The 16,354-nt window shown below is 42.4% G+C and overlaps 1 protein-coding gene across 2 annotated transcripts in view; it reads left to right on the top strand.

Moving 5' to 3' along the window:
* The first annotated feature begins 313 nt into the window (after nucleotides 1-313).
* Nucleotides 314-16,354, top strand: part of PHF21B (PHD finger protein 21B) — a 298,381-nt gene continuing 282,340 nt past the window's right edge. For both annotated transcript variants that reach the window (XM_063133363.1, XM_063133362.1), the window contains exons 1-2: nucleotides 314-429; nucleotides 1,431-1,496. In XM_063133363.1, coding sequence (XP_062989433.1) covers nucleotides 376-429; nucleotides 1,431-1,496 — 120 coding nt within the window. In that variant the 5' untranslated portion in view covers nucleotides 314-375. The remainder of the gene's footprint in view (nucleotides 430-1,430; nucleotides 1,497-16,354) is intronic.

The following is a 16,354-nucleotide window of genomic DNA, read 5'->3' as shown; positions in this document are numbered from 1 at the left end:
CATGGGGCGATTAATCGGGTCCTGGGCGGAGCAGGGGGCCGCCCGGGGGCCCATGGGGATTGTTGGCTGGGGGGCGGCGGGGGGGGAGCCTTCCCCCCCTAGTTTGGCGGAAAGTGAGTGATTTGTCTGTGTCCCTAGCAAAGAGGCAAAGAACTTGCTTTGCAGCCCTGAGTAGTTGTTTCTTTCGATTGTTGTTATCGCTTCTTCTTTTTTAAATATATATATATATAAAAACCATCTTTGGAGGGGAGGGGGGGTTGTTTCGTTTCGTCAGGCTTTTCGGTGGTTGTGGTTGCAAAGAGGGGGGGAAAAACAACCTCGCCAAACTTCACTGGGATTCGAAAGTGAGCGAAAAGTGTCTCGCAAGTTGAAAGGATGGAGCTGCACAGCTTGCAAGAGGCGTTAAAAGTGGAAATCCCATGTCATCAGGTAAAGAGAGAGAGAGGGAGAGAGGAAGACCGAGGGGGGGGGGGGAAACACTCTCGCAGCCCTCGCTTTAGCGCGAGTAGGAGGAGGAGGAGGCTCTGAAAGCATCTTAACACTCCCTGCTTAGCAAGTAGCTTTGGGTTCTTGTCGCAGGGTCTATCGATCCGGGGGGGGGGGGGAGAGGAGAGACAGTCAAAAGTGGGGGCTTGGTGGTAGCAAATAGGTGTGTGTGTGTTTCTCTCTCGCAGCCTTCCTCATCTCCTCTTAGACTCTTACTTACAGTATGGACCACTTTGCAAAAGTAGTTTTAGAGATTGTTTGGCTGAGTTTTTTGACGTGTGTGTGTGTGTTGTTTAGATCCGGAGTTAACATTGCGGTTGGGGTGGGTGTGGGTGTGTGTGGGTGTGTGTGTGAGAGAGAGAGTGAATGAGTATGTGTGTATGTGTGTGTTGGAGAGATTAGGACGAGACTTGAATATTTATGAGCTTTGCTTGAAACTGACTCGCTGTGTTTACTTGCCTCTTTGTTCCATACCCCTCCCTCCCCCTTTTACACACACACACACACACACACACACACTTCTTAAAAATCCATTACACGTGAACACTTTCTAATTCCTTCTTTTTCGGGGTGATTTTTTTTTTTTAGAAACTAGTTGCACAGATGAAGCAAGATCCACAGGTAAATGCAGATCTGTTTTTAAAAATCTTTTTTTTTCCAGAAAAATCCAGTCTCTTCAGTATTTTAGCTCTGCTGTAATAAGTGCAGTTCTGCTGGGACAGCAGGATGCGAAACTTTATCAGTAAGAGATCTCATTTTGAAGCCCGGGCTGAGCTTTGTTAGTTAGAGGGACATATATATATATAAAATATCCCCTTTTCTCCTTATTGTGCATGCTTTCCATTGGGGTTTTCCCTCTGAACCATTCCTAGATGCAAGTTTACTTTTAACTGGCTTTAGTTTACACTTGGTTTTTAATCTGCCTTTTATTGCCATTTTTACAGAACGGTGATCTTAAGAAACAAATCCATGAGAGGCAATCGAGAATAGCAGCTCTTAATGAAAAACAAGTAAGAATGAATCGATTTAGTTATGTGTCTGTGGGTTGGGTTCTTTTCTTTTCCTTCTTTCCTCCCCCCCTTTTTTTTTTAAAGATGCACTTTCTAAACAGTCTAAAAGAGTCTGCGTGAGCTGGAAAATACCGACATGTGAATAAAACACTCATGTTTACTAAAGATAGCCTAAAGTGAGAAAAGGTTTTAAAGATGAGAGCTCCAACCCTCTTCTGTCTTGCTGGAAATGTGTTTATTATATTAATAATCATAATACACAAAAAGAGATAAGCAGTAGTTAGAAGGCTTTATTTTTTTAACACACACACACACACACACACACACACACACCGAGGCGTCCATTTTGAGTTGGTCGACATGTTTTAGGAATATGGGAAATTCTTTGGTCTTATGCTAGTTTGTTTTCACTTCCTTGCAACGCGGAACAGCAAAGAGTTGGGATTAAGGGGGCTGAGAAGATGCACTTTGTAATCTTTTATCTCTTGTTTCTGTTGGAAGACTGATTGGTTTTCGTGTAGATATGATATAGCTCTCGCCATCCCCCCCGCCCGCCCCAATCCATGCACACTTCGCGTTTTCTCTTTCTTTGGCTTGATCTGACGTGCTAGCTTGGGAGACGAGTTTATGGAGGCACTTTTGCGCGCACCCAAAGGCCCATGTCCCCCCTCCCTCTGCATGGCTCTGTCTAGTTAGGCAAATCTGTTGGGTGAAAAGTGAGGCGATGCAAAAGGAGACCCCTTCTCTCTCCACCCCCCCCCCCATCCTCTTCCATGCAAACTTTCTTTGTGTGTGTGTGTGTTCTCTGTGTAAGCACGTCCCTGTGATTGCAGCGACTGACCCTGGTGTGCCCGGGCTGTAATTATTGGCTCCATCTCCACCCACATCTTCTCGGCTATCGCCCCCTCCCCCTCCCCCCCTTTGCCAAGCCGAAAGAAAAGTTGCCTTGCATTGTTGAGTTTGTGTTGTTCGGATCAGCTGATGGCGAGGGGGCTGCGTTTGTTCGGTTTCAGCACCACGAACAGATGCCGTGGAACGCTCAGCAGCTCCGCGGGCATCTCTGGAGCTTTAAAACGACACGCGCGTGCACGCGCGCGCGCGCGCACACACACACACACACACACACACACACGCCAGCCCCCTCGCTTCCCTTCCCCCCTCCACTTTCAGTACTTGCAATGCACAAATCGCGCAGCAGCAGCAGCTTAGAGAGCGAGTCTATGATCTGCCGGATTGTTCCTTCGCCCCCCTCCCCCTCCCTCTCCCCCCCCCCCCACATAAAAGCGAACTTTCCCCATGGCTCCCCTCCTCCCAGCCCTTTGCGCTCCTTCTTCCCCTCCTCCTTGCTTGCTCATGCAGCTTTCCAAAAGCCCCTTTGGCGGAGAGATCGAGCCTCCCCCACTCCCCTCCCCTCCCCGCCCGCCTCCTTTCCCTTTCCTCCGGCTGAATCGATCGCGATTCTTTCGGAATGCAGCAGCCCTTTCAGCACCGAAACTTGGAACAGCGCCCTTGGTCCTATTTCCTCCCCTCTTCAACCGTTAAAAAAAAAACCCAAACAAACCCCAAACAATCTTTTCAACCTATCCAGGAGCTTTCTCCATATGTTAACGTTCGAAGGCGGGGCTGGCTGGGGGTGGGGGGGGGGAGCGAAAGATGAAAGGAGTAATTACTCCCCCCCCCCCCCATAAACCCGTTGATGAAGTTGAAAACTAAGCCGTGCATATTTTGAGTCGTCGCCCATCAAATGCACGCCCCAGACGACAGGGATTATATTATACACACACACACACACACACACACACACACACACACACACACGAGCGTTTCCACTACTACCACCCCCTCCCTCTCTCCCCCCTCCCTCCTCCTCCCGATTGATGGTAGCCCAGAATTTGACAGTGCTCTCAGTTTGGTAGTGGAAGCTTCCATTTTGTGAGGAAGGGGGGGGTGTGTTGGTTTCTTCCTAACATGGAGAAAAGTCTGCAGAGTTTGAAGGTGGGGGATGGGCCCCCATTCATGCTTAACATTACCATTTTGATTGCTTTGATGCCATTTTTGAGGGGAGAGGGAGGGGACAGAGTACCATACTCAGCAGAGCACAAAGATGTTTAATCACTGTATAGAATCAAATCAGATACTTTCTTTTCTTTGCATGGAAGGCAGTACACGATCGCTTAGAGCGGTTTCGCCCTTTTTCCTTGCAGGGTAAAACAGCATGTTATATTGATTCTGCTACTACACTGAGTAGAGGATTTATTTAAAACAAGGTAGCAGCTGCACGCTGCCAGCAACACATTTTTTTTAATGTTTCCCCCTCTTCGATAGGGAAATAGTTTCACTGCATTAAAGTGGGCATTCAGGACTTATATGTGATGGTGCCTTGCTGTATTACAGCAACTATTTCATGATGATCGTCAATGAGAAGCAATTTATTGTGTGTTGTGCTGGAATTTAAATAAGGCAAAGAAGCACACTTTGCAAATTGAGTTGGTTGCAGCTGCTGGGTGCAGAATGTCATTTCCAATCTCAGACAACACTTTCTGAACTAAATAGTAAACAAAGGCTTCGTGTTAGTCACATTAGAAGAAAGCCCTGAGTTAAAGATTATGTAACAAATGACAACTAGTCCTTGGATCCACAGCTCCTTGTATTGAAAAAGTGTGTGCTGTTCTCCTCTGTCTCTTTTATGCAACAAGAGCTTATACAATGGTAAAAGGCTGGGTGCTGATAATGCAGAGCCTTCGTGAACTGCACACGGACACCTCTGGGGGCCAGATTGGAAATCGCACTGACAAGGGACATGAGTTTTAAGGCCTCAGCCTGAATACATATCACAAAGTCACTGAAGTTAGCTGTTGATACAATGATCATTTTCCTTCTTCAAGGAAAAGACCCAAAGTATTATTATTTTTCATGCTGCATGGAAGAGAACTGCAGCATATTAGCTTGATACTGTTGGATGTGTGATGTGGCTGCAAAAAAAAAAAAAAAAAAAGGGGGGGAAATTTATGCTAAATTGGGTTGCATTAATAGAAGTATAGCTTCCAAATTGCATGAGGTACTGGTTTCCCTCTATTCGGCAATGGTTAGGCCTCATCTAGAGTACTGCATCCAGTTCTGGGCACCACACTTCAATGCAGACAAGCTGGAGCGTGTTCAGAAGAGGACAACCAGGATGATCAGGGGTCTGGAAACAAAGCCCTATGAGGAGAGACTGAAAGAACTGGGCATGTTTAGCCTGGAGAAGAGAAGATTGATGGGAGATATGATAGCACTCTTCAAATACTTGAAAGGTTGTCACACAGAGGAGGGCCAAGATCTCTTCTTGATCCTCCTAGAGTGCAGGACGTGGAATAATGGGCTCAAGTTACAGGAAGCCAGATTCCAGCTGGACATCAGGAAAAAAACTTCTTGACTGTAAGAGCAGTATGACAATGGAACCAGTTACCTAGGGAGGTTGTGGTCTCTCCCACACTCGAGGCATTCAAGAGGCAGCTGGGTAGCCATCTGTCAGGTATGCTTTAGGGTGGATTCCTGCATTGAACAGGGGGTTGGACTCGATGGCCTTGTAGGCCCCTTCCAACTCTGCTATTCTATGAATGATAGTCTCTCCCTTTCAGCAGAAATTATGTTCACAGGTGTTCTATAATTGAATTTTACTAACACATGAGGAGGATGAGAATGAGGATGAGAGTGAGGATGAGTGAGCCAGTTATAGAATGCCTGAATAGGGATTGGGAAAGATTTAAATAAACCTCTCGGAAGCAGGATTATTAATGATAGTTTCAATTGTGTTACCAAGTTTCCTTCTATATCTTTTAGGTACTGTTTATTATAGTAACATTTCACTAGCATGCAACTCATTAATGCATGCCTGTGACTACATGGGAGATCATGTAGAAATTCTGGCTGCAAATTACAATCTCCTTACTCTAGAAAAGTCCCAGTAGCTTTAACAGGGCTAATTTAGAGTCAATGGAACTGTGGACTGCCCAACACAGAGCCCTTCTGCTCAATCATGTGCGTGCACATTTTAATTGAAAGAGAAAATAAAATAGTAGCTGCATTTATCGGCTATGATACAGCAGAGGGATTGGCACACTTATACCCATTGGACTGGATATAGGCCATGGCTAGACCAGACCTATATCCTGGGATTGTTCCGGGATCATCCCTATACATCCAAATAACACACAGGGGGATCCTGGGAGCAGACAGGTATGACCCCCTCCATTTGCCTGGGATAATCCTTAGGCCTAGCTAAGGCCTAAGTTAGTGGCACTTAGTTGAGAATGTAAGAAGAACCTTGCAGGAACAGATGAAAGGTCTATCTAGCCCTGCATCTTATTTCCCAAAGTGGCCAAACAGATGGACATGGGAAGCCTTCAAGGAGGACATAAGCACAATAGCTTTCTCTCTCTCTCTCTCAACATTGTTCCCAGTCACTGTTACTCAGAGGCATGCTATCTCTGAACCTTGTGGTAGCTTCTGCTATTGGCTGGTATGGCAATGCAATAAACAAGTAAAACATACAGTAGCTATTATGACTAATGCCCACTGATTCATAGTCTTATCATCTATGAATTTGTCAAATCGCCACTTAAAGCCATCTAAGCTGGTGGTCCTCACCATATCTGTCTGTCCTAAACCTTCCATCATTCAACTTCATTGAATGACCCTGGGTCCTAATATAATAAGAGAAGGAAAAAAAAAACCCGTTCTGTTTGCCCTTTTAAAACTCCAAGTACACAATGTCTATTTATAGTTCTCATGCAGATGATTGTTGATGCTCTTGAAAAACTCTAAAAGGTGTTTGAGACAAGTTACATATTGTGTTAGATTAGTGATTTCATGTTTGGGTTCTTTGAGAACTCTCTGTTGATCATCTGAACTTGGTGATTTCTTTTTTTTTAAAAAAAAACACATGTCGATATGGCATAGAATTTGATCTTTTGTCACAAATATTTGACAAAATATTTGACAAAATATCTTTCAGACTCCTTTGTGAACATTCACCAATATCCACCTGCTGCAGTGAAAACTGATGCAAAGAATTAATTGAACCTCTCTGCCTTGCCCGTATCCTCCCTTTAACTTACTTGTTGTTCTATTGTCCAGCCATCTCTTTAGCCAATTTCTTGCTTCTACTGTATATTAAGCATTTTTAAATTGGTGGTCGTCATGTTTTGCGTGATATGCTCCTCAAATTCTACCTTTTTGTATCCCTTATTATCTGCTTGCATTTGTTTTGCCAAGGTTTGTGTTCCCTTTATATTCTCCGCCTTTGGGCAAATCTTCCATTTTCCGAAGGAAGACTTCTTGCCTCTAATAGTTTCCTTGACTGCTTGTTAACTACTCTGGTGTCCTCTTGGACTTGGGGGTACCTTTCCTGACCTGCAGTATACATTCTAGCTGAGCTGCTTTTATTGTAGTTTTGAATAATTTCCAAGTGTTCTGGAGATATTTGACCCTCTTGACATCTTCTTTCAACATTTATTTTACCAATGCCCTCATTTTTGTGAAGTTTCTTCTTTTGAAGGCCAATGTGACTGTGTCTGACTTTCTTGGCAATTGTCCATTCATTTATAAACTAAATTTGAGATCACTGTTTCCAATCGGTTCAACCACAGCAGTTAGAAAGCAGCAGGTCTCAGGCCACCAGTTATGGTTAAGTCCAGGATTTCCTTCCTTCTGGTAAGTTCCATGACCAACCTTTCTATGGCTCAGTCATTTAGGATATCTAGAAATTTTACCTCTTTGTCATGACCAGAATATCCATTTGAAGTCATCCATTTGAAGTCATCCAGTATGCCCTGGCTGGGGAATGATGGGAGTTGTCGGGTTTTTTTCTGACTAAACAAACATAGGATAACACCCTTAACTATACCAACTCTGCAACAGCAGTATCGTTTCTTAGACCCTTGGTATAAAGACAGTTGTAATATTTCAGTGTGATGGAAGTTGTTTGGAGGAAGTCGTTCAAACACACACATGCTGCATTTTGAGGCATTTTTTTTTAGGGGAAAGTGGCTAACTTTTTTAGGGGGAGCAGCTAACTTGCTGTCAGTAAAACCAGATAGCCCCTGCCTGCAGTCCTTTACAATCTAAAAAGACAACACATGCTTGTTTTTCCTCCTCAACCTTCTCCTCATCTCCCATTCTCTCTTACTGTCAATAATTACGCTTACTCCAGTCAAGGAAGCTCGTAGTCTTGGCTTTATATTTGATTCCTCGCTCTCCTTTATTCCTCATATCGAGTCAGTAGCTAAATCCTGTCATTTTTTCCTGTATAATATTGCCAGGATTCGATCATTTTTGTCTGTCTCTTCTGCCAAGACTCTTGTTCATGCATTGGTTATTTCTCGGTTGGACTACTGCAACCTTCTTCTCACTGGCCTTCCTTCTTCTCACATCAGTCCGTTGGTTTCTGTTCACCACTTTGCTGCTAAGATCATCTTCTTGACTCGCCGCTCTGACCATGTCACTCCACTTCTGAAATCTCTTCATTGGCTTCCAATTCACTTCAGAATCCAATATAAACTTCTCCTGTTGACCTACAAAGCTTTTCACTAGCTCCTTCCTATCTCTCCTCTCTCATCTCACGCTATTGCCCCGCTCGTGCTCTTCGCTCCTCTGATGCCATGTTTCTCACCTGCCCAAGGGTCTCTACTTCCCTTGCTCGGCTTCGTCCATTTTCTTCTGCTGCCCCTTACGCCTGGAACGCTCTTCCAGAACATTTGAGAACTACAAGTTCAATCACAGCTTTTAAAGCTCAGCTAAAAACTTTTCTTTTTCCTAAAGCTTTTAAAACTTGATTTTGTTCTGACTTTATACTGCTAGTTTTACCCTACCCTGTGCCTGTTTGGTGCATTCTCTTCCCCTCCTTATTGTTTTATTATGATTTTATTAGAATGTAAGCCTATGCGGCAGGGTCTTGCTATTTACTGTTTAAGTCTGTACAGCACCATGTACATTGATGGTGCTATATAAATAAATAAATAAATAATAATAATAATAATAATAATAATAATAATAATACATTTCTGCAACACTTTCTCCTTTGGATGACTCCTGATTTCATTCTCCACCTCAAGATCACCCTGATTATTTTAGCCTGTATGTCTAAATCCCCAGTAGTAAATTACTTTTTGGGCCTTGTATTGCAACCCACAGTGATTCCAAATTTCTAGTTTGTTTGACTTTATGCCCTCTTTGACGTACAGAAGCAACACCTTTCCTAGAGTTTCCAGAGATAACCATCTCCCTCTTGTTTTCTCCATTCCACCAATTTTCCATTCTCCACACTTTCTCCATGTTTTCATCTAAAACAAGGTACTCCAGCTTTCTCATTTCAGCATGGAGGCTTCTGGCATTAGCGTATAAATACCTATACCCAGTGTCCCTCTCCACATGCCTCTTCTGGCACATGCATTGACCCCTACAGCCTTTTGGCTGGCTATCATGTTCTGTTGAAGGCTCAATGCCTGGTTCCACCCCACATCCATTTGGATGATCTGAAACATTTCATTAATTTGTTACGTTTCTATACTACCCACTAGCCAAAGCTCTTTGGGTGATGTAAAAAGATTTAAACCCTCAAAACAAAAATATGATAACATAATAAAAAAAAACTATTAACATATGAAGATAAAAAAACATTTTAAACCATCAACAATTTTAAACAACAGTTTTAAAACAATAACAATTCACACTCATCCCAAACCAGAATCTCCTCAACTGCTGCCTGCTTTTGCCAGGGCTTAGTTGTTGATATTAAGTAGAGCCCATCTTTATTGTATAGGCCCAGCTTGTCCTAAAACATTCAGACAAATCCAGACCACCCACCATCTCATCCACACATTGAGACTCCTCAGCTGTGTGCCTGTTTAGCTGGTCCTGCATGTGGAACACCTTGGAAAATCTGGATTTCACATTTCTACCTAGCAACCTATTTTTTTTCTTACAGACCCACACAGCTACATTACCTATATCATAGGTGCTGATGATTACCATAACCAGACTCTTCTGCAGCACTATCTACCTACCTATCTTTAAATATGACACTGAATACAGTGGGACTTCTCATATATGATTACAATGTTAATTTGTTGCACTTAGTTCCCACTTGAAAGCAGTGGGCCCTGAGTTAAGCCACGACTAAATTGCCTCATTGATTTCAGTGGGATCTAAATACGTCTAGCTCTTCTTTTTAAAGGAAAGCGAAACAAATCCAGCTACTTTAAGCAATGGGCTTAAGCACACCTAACCCTTTGGTAGATTGTTGCCCCTAGATGTATAATAACGTCTCATGCACCAGATTCTAATTTTGACCACTGGACTTCAGCCTGATTTGGTAAATGGACTTTACACAAAACAAAAATAGAGATGAAGGTTTCCAAGGACAAATGTGATGTGTTTTCAGGATGACATCCATTTAAAATATGGATTTATAGAAGAAATTAGATTTCCATTTGCAACTGAACTGAAGAGTAATTTAGTTTCTTCTGCTTTTTATGGACTTAAACACTTTCTGCAATATTTTCAAAGGTGGATTATAGAGATGTATTTTTCCCCTTTCAAATGCATCTTGAATCAATACTTCATTTTGTGTTTTGCTCCAAAAGGCAAAGTCAGAGACTTCTTGAAAACGTTAGTATATGTTAGCATACCGTCATATTCTACCCCTCCTTCTAGAGCTTTGATGAATTTGAATACCATTTGAGAATATGGTATTCCTCTTTAACAAGATATGATGTGTGAAGACTCCATTAGTTGGTCCAATGGTTTTACACCTTGAATCCACATCACCTTCAGAGCAGCTGTAACATTTTTATCTATACTGTCAAGAAATAAGCATGTATATGTAAATAAAAGGTCTTTCCTGAAAAGCAGAGTTGTCCTTTAACACCATATCTGAAGCGCTCTGCTGCATTTTTGCCTGCACTGTCTAGGCATCCTTTAACTCATTTTACTGCTTTTTCAAACTTCTTACTTAATAATTTCACAGTTAAACTCTAACCTGACATTAGTGTTGGCTGGTAAACCAGATCTTGAAAATGAACAGCAAGCATGTGGAAGCCTTGCTGTGTTTTCATTGCTGATGAACTCTGCATTCAGACAAGGCTGTCTTGGAGCAGAGTAATAAAAATATGTCTTCCTGAAAGACATTATGTATATGCCATTCACTTGTGCACTGTTTCATTTCTTAGTCATAATTTACTATCTGCACAGAAATAAATGCTAGTCTCTGACAGACTCTTCCAAGATAGTGTTATTGCTGGTTTTGTCTTTTTTTTGTTGGGGGAGGGGGTAGCATATCTGAAATTAAATAGCTGACTGTCATTTGCTGTTTATGATCTGGCTGGAAGTAGGTTCTTGGGATGCATTAGACTTCTCAGAATTAAGGTCCTCCTCTTAAGCACTGGGGATGTGTTGGCAAATTATATCTTTGACGGAGCATATTATTATATCTTTTGTTCCAAGGGATTGCTTTTGTGGCTTACTCAAATCAAAGCTAGCAAGGCGATGCTTTGAAATGGTAGCATTGTTTACACGTGTTAAGGAGAAATTAGTGACATTTAATTAAGCTCACTGCTTTATATAGTTAGACTTGAAATAAATCAGGCAATATATCAATGAAAGTAGGAACACAGGCCATGATCCAGGGCCGTGCATGAACAGGGGCTTCATATTCTCTCCGGTAAGGAGAGAAGAGTTCTACATATGGAGCTGAACATTCAGAATCATGGCCACAACCTGTTTTGCAAATGGAACATTGCCAAGAGATTTGGCCATTACGTTTGCTTTGAATGATTTCCAATATTTGAAGGGAAATTTGAGGGAAATTTGAGCCTCGTGTGGCATAGAGCGGTAAAGCAGCAGTTTCGGCAGCTGAAACTCTCCCCACGGCCTGAGTTCGATCCCAGGGGAAGCTGGTTTCAGGCAGCTGGCTTGGGTCCACTCAGCCTTCCATCCTCCCGAGGTTGGTAAAATGAGTACCCAGTTAGCTGGGGGAAAGGTAATAACAGCTGGGGAAGGCAACAGCAAACCACCCCACTGTAAGGCCTGCCAAGAAAATGTCAGCGAAAGCTGGCGTCCCTCCAAGAGACAGTAATGACTCAGTGCTTGCACGAGAGGTTCCTTTCCTTTCAAATGCCTAATATCAACACAAATCAGTGGAAACACTTCAGCTTCCTATGACAGGCTTTGGGTCTGGTCCTGTATCATTAAGTGGTCCAAATCTCACTTCTGCCATGAGCACTCTAGAAGCTTCACCTTCTGCAATATGCAGATAATAATACTGATCTACCTTTGGGAGTTGTTGATTACTCAGATAATGTGAGTGGTGTGCTTTGAACACTGTAAATGCTAAGTATTTTTGATTAACAAACATTCTAGTCGTATTTTTTTTTAACTCTTCATGCTTCTTGAATTTTTCACAGTACATTTGACAAACATGTTAATGATGGAGATTTTGGTTCTAAGTGTGATTACATTCAAGTCAATGTATTTAGAACCTTAATGTAGGTCTTCTTCTTCTTCTTTTTTGTAGTCCTCTTCAAGATCTTAGGTAGATGCTTCATTGGCATATTTGGGAATTCAGAACATTAAACAACCCAAGGATCAAGAAACTTAAACTTAAAGCAAAAGTAAATTCTTGACAAAATGTTTAGTTGAATGCAGCCCTTCTTTATCCTTTATTGATTGCATTGTTCTTTAATTCCTTGAAGAAGAAGTCATGACCATACCTTTTATATTTATGCTGTGGCATTCTCTTTGTTTTGAATGGTTTTGTGAAATCCGGGATCAGATTTTGTAAAATACATTTATGTTAAAAGCTAAAGGCAGATTGTTAAACATTTGCAATTCAACTGAAGATAAAATTTGCTCTTCTATGAATTACTGAAGTAGTTCATCCTAAGGCCATTATTGCACTGAAGAATATCTTCACTGTTTTTTGTCCAATAGAAACCTAAATGGTAGGAGAAAGATTGCTTTTTTTAAAAAAAAAAGTTGGGGGGAGAATTACAATCGTAGTTCTTCACTCAGAAGTGCCAGGGGTTGAAAAGTGAATGTTACATTTGTTGTAACTGTTTTAAAGAGTTCACTTTGATATTTTAGCCACTTAAAACACCTGCTGTCAGAACAGTACAATTGATTTCAATTAACTTTGAATTTCTTCAATAAGATGACTCTTATAATAACTCCAGTAATCCCATGATGCCTCATTAGAGGAGCTGACTATGATGATTATCTCTGTGATTTAGTAATGTTTTCCTTGCAATGCCTTTGTCTATTTAGAAAAGGGGATTCTGCCAACAACGCTGTTCAGAATTTCTCTTGTTCAATGCTTAAAGATATTTGCTACCTGTTACATGTTGTGAGGATACCTAATCTGCAGTGAACAGAAATTGAGTCTTAAATAGCTGATGCCTTGATAACTTGGGCACTGAAGAAACTTTTGTCGCACTGCCTTTTGTACATACCTAATCTGAGACCGTACCAGTGCGAATTCTCTCACCACTTCAGGTGGGAAAGCGCACACAGCATCACTGGCCATCATTGCAGCTGCCCACTCCTCTCTCTGCCCCCCCCCCGGCGCTGTCTCCCTTTCCCCTCCCCGCCTGCCTCATCAGCTGCAACTGTCTGCCCCTCCCCCCCACCGGCCATCCACCTGCTCACTCTGTCTCCCTTTCCCCAAGCCACCTACTTTCCCCACCTACTACTTTGCCACCACCACCGCCTGCTCTGCAGGGCAGTGAGTCCTTAGAGGGGTCCTTCCTTAGAGTCAGGCATTGTGGCAGGAGAGGTATCCCGGGGGTTTGCCTGTATTTTTCTGGATGGCATTGCCCTTCAGAGAGCTCAGCTCACTCCGAAGAAGCAATGGCAATGGGGTGGATGCGTAGGGAGAGAGGTAGACATGGTGAAACAAATGGGCATGTTTAGCCTGGAGAAGAGAAGATTGAGGGGAGACATGATAGCACTCTTCAAATACTTGACAGGTTGTCACACAGAGGAGGGCCAGGATCTCTTCTCGATCCTCCCAGAGTGCAGGACACAGAATAACAGGCTCAAGTTACAGGAAGCCAGATTCCGGCTGGACATCAGGAAAAACTTCCTGACTGTTAGAGCAGTACGACAATGGAACCAGTTACCTAGGGAGGTTGTGGGCTCTCCCACACTAGAGGCCTTCAAGAGGCAGCTGGACAACCATCTGTCATGTATGCTTTAGGGTGGATTCCTGCATTGAGCAGGGGGTTGGACTCGATGGCCTTTTAGGCCCCTTCCAAGTCTACTATTCTATGATTCTATGATTGTGGCAGTGGTGGGAAAGCAAACGAGTTTTGTTTTGGCAGGCAATTCATTGCGCGCGCCCCCCCCTCTGTTGCCAGAAGCAGGAGCTTCACCTGATTTCATGAGAGGGCCGGCTATAATGTGAGATTACTTGTAATTTTTTAATAATTGTTTAAGATGTTTCCAGGCTTAGACTGTCTATTTAGTTTCCCACAGAGCAAACCTTAATTTCCAATTTTTTATTTTTTTTGTATAGAACTCTTGCTAAATCAATCAAATTTTAATGACATCTACATGGGGAAAATGTGGCATTCATGAACAGTTTTGGGGTCATTGCATGTTGCTTTATTCTGAAGGTTTATCACTTGAATACAGCTTCACATAACACCATACTAGTCCTTAATTTCTGGTCCAGTATGATGAGCTGTGTCTGTGAGGCTGTGTTGAAGGAACAACCCTTTATTTCAGGATACTACAGTCTCCCAGAAGATAAATGATTCTGAATTCAAGCGGGGTAACAATGGGATACCCTTGATTTTTAAGTATGGCCGATTAATTTAATTTGGCCTCCCCTAACCTGGTGCAGTTCAGGTGGGCTGGACTACAACTCCCACCAGCCCCAGTCATCAAGGCTTGGCCATGCTGATTGGCGGTTATGAGAGCTGTAGTCCATCTCATCTGAAGGGCACCAAGCTGAATTAATTTCCTTCATACAGGGGACAATCCAATCAAAGACCAGCATAGTGTTGAAGATAAAGTTATGCTATATGAGGTACTCTAAGAACATCAGAAGCGCCCTGATGCTGGATCAGACCGAGGGTCCATCTAGTCCAGCACTCTGTTCACACAGTGGCCAACCAGCCATCGGCCAGGGATCTGCAGGCAGGACACAACAGCAACAGCACCCACCCACCCATGTTACCCAGCAACTGGTGCACACAGGCTTACTGCCTCAAATACTGGATAGCTTTAAGAAAGGGAAGCTCTTGCACAGGACATTTGGCCAAGAAAATAAGTAAAAGTTTCAAGCTGAGATTATATTCATGTATGAAGTAGCTAAAGGTGCCTAAGAAATTATTTATTAGCCAGAATCCATAGTGGAGCCAGGCATTTGGTTGGATAAAACAGGCAAGTATGTAGTCAAATTTGGCTGGCTTATGTTTATTTTTATTTAAAGAAGGTTCAGAGCATGTAAGAATATTTCATTGTCTCAGTGATCATTGAATCAATGCTATAAGATAAGTCACTCTTACTGCTTTGAAGCTGAGAGATAATGGCCTGGTTCACGTTAGCGGGCAGTGCGGGTGGCCATTTCTGAATATTCAGTGCCCAGCCATGTCATGTCAACCCAGGCTGCTGGAGTTGCACATAACCCAACAACAGACCAAATCCTGCACAGCACACACCGGCACACCCTGCGCCCCACTTTTAATCATGTAAACCAGATCAGTGAGCTACCCAAAGTCTCAGCATAGAATGAGGACCGCTTCTACCCAACTCTTGCATCTTATCTATTAGACTTAGACCAAGTATAGTATCACTGGTGTATTGAATGGATGCTGCATTTTCCACCATCCTCTAAAAGAGTTAGTCTCTAAGAGTTTTGGAAATGTCAATTTAACAATGCTACCATGGATTGATTTTGGCATGTCTGTTATGTATGGTAGTCAGAGCAGAGTATGGAATGGTTTCTTTATATAAAATTACTGGCGTGGCGCCAATATTTTTGGGTTATGGTTTTTGCGTAATGAGAAAATATTAGTATACTGTTTTCAATGGGAAAGTTATATACTTTCTTAAACAGTTTCCCATTGGAATCAATGGGAAGTCTTTGAAGGTGAATTTTTAACTGAAATAGGGCATTTTGTATACACATGATAAACCCGAGGCTGCAGTCCTAGGCATGCCTACTTGGGAGTAATTCAGTAAGACTTACTTTCAAGTAAACATGCATAGGGTCAGGCTGCACAGCCAAGGAAGTATTTAGAGCATGTTGCAAGTTTTAAATCTTGAACAGGTAAAAAAAAATATGCAACGGAAATGCAAACCAGATGGCATCCTCACCCTCATTATACCAGGCAGTTATGTTAGGTTGATAGTGTGTACATAGCGTGTCCCTCCCTAGTTATATCATGCTGTATATATTTCCTTACATATTTAACATTTAAAGATGTATCTTTTGCTTAAGGTATAACTGGTTTATGATCGGAAATGGCTTCATAATAAAATATTCCCCCCTAAGCTTGCTTGCTTGCTTGCTTGCTTGCTTTCTTTCTTTCTTTCTTTCTTTCTTTCTTTCTTTCTTTCTTTCTGAATCAGCTACTTATTGTTATGTAGTAGCAATTTCCAGAGTGTCATATGAAATTGCTGATGTAGCTTAGTTCTAGCTACGATCTCCGCCTGCCAATAGTAAGCATCTATTGAAATCTAATATATGCTATGCTTTTGCACAGTGCATGCAGCCCCTTACGGCTCATATAACAAAGGAAACCCAGTATGAAATAATGCGTTTTAACCCCTGGAAGAGTTAAATGTGCAACTCAAGGTTAGGACTGAAAGAAAAA

Source organism: Elgaria multicarinata, chromosome 9 (assembly GCF_023053635.1).
Source record: "Elgaria multicarinata webbii isolate HBS135686 ecotype San Diego chromosome 9, rElgMul1.1.pri, whole genome shotgun sequence".
Taxonomy (NCBI): domain Eukaryota; kingdom Metazoa; phylum Chordata; class Lepidosauria; order Squamata; family Anguidae; genus Elgaria; species Elgaria multicarinata.
Note: the sequence above shows the minus strand (reverse complement) of the source record. Positions and strands in the feature narration are given on the sequence as shown.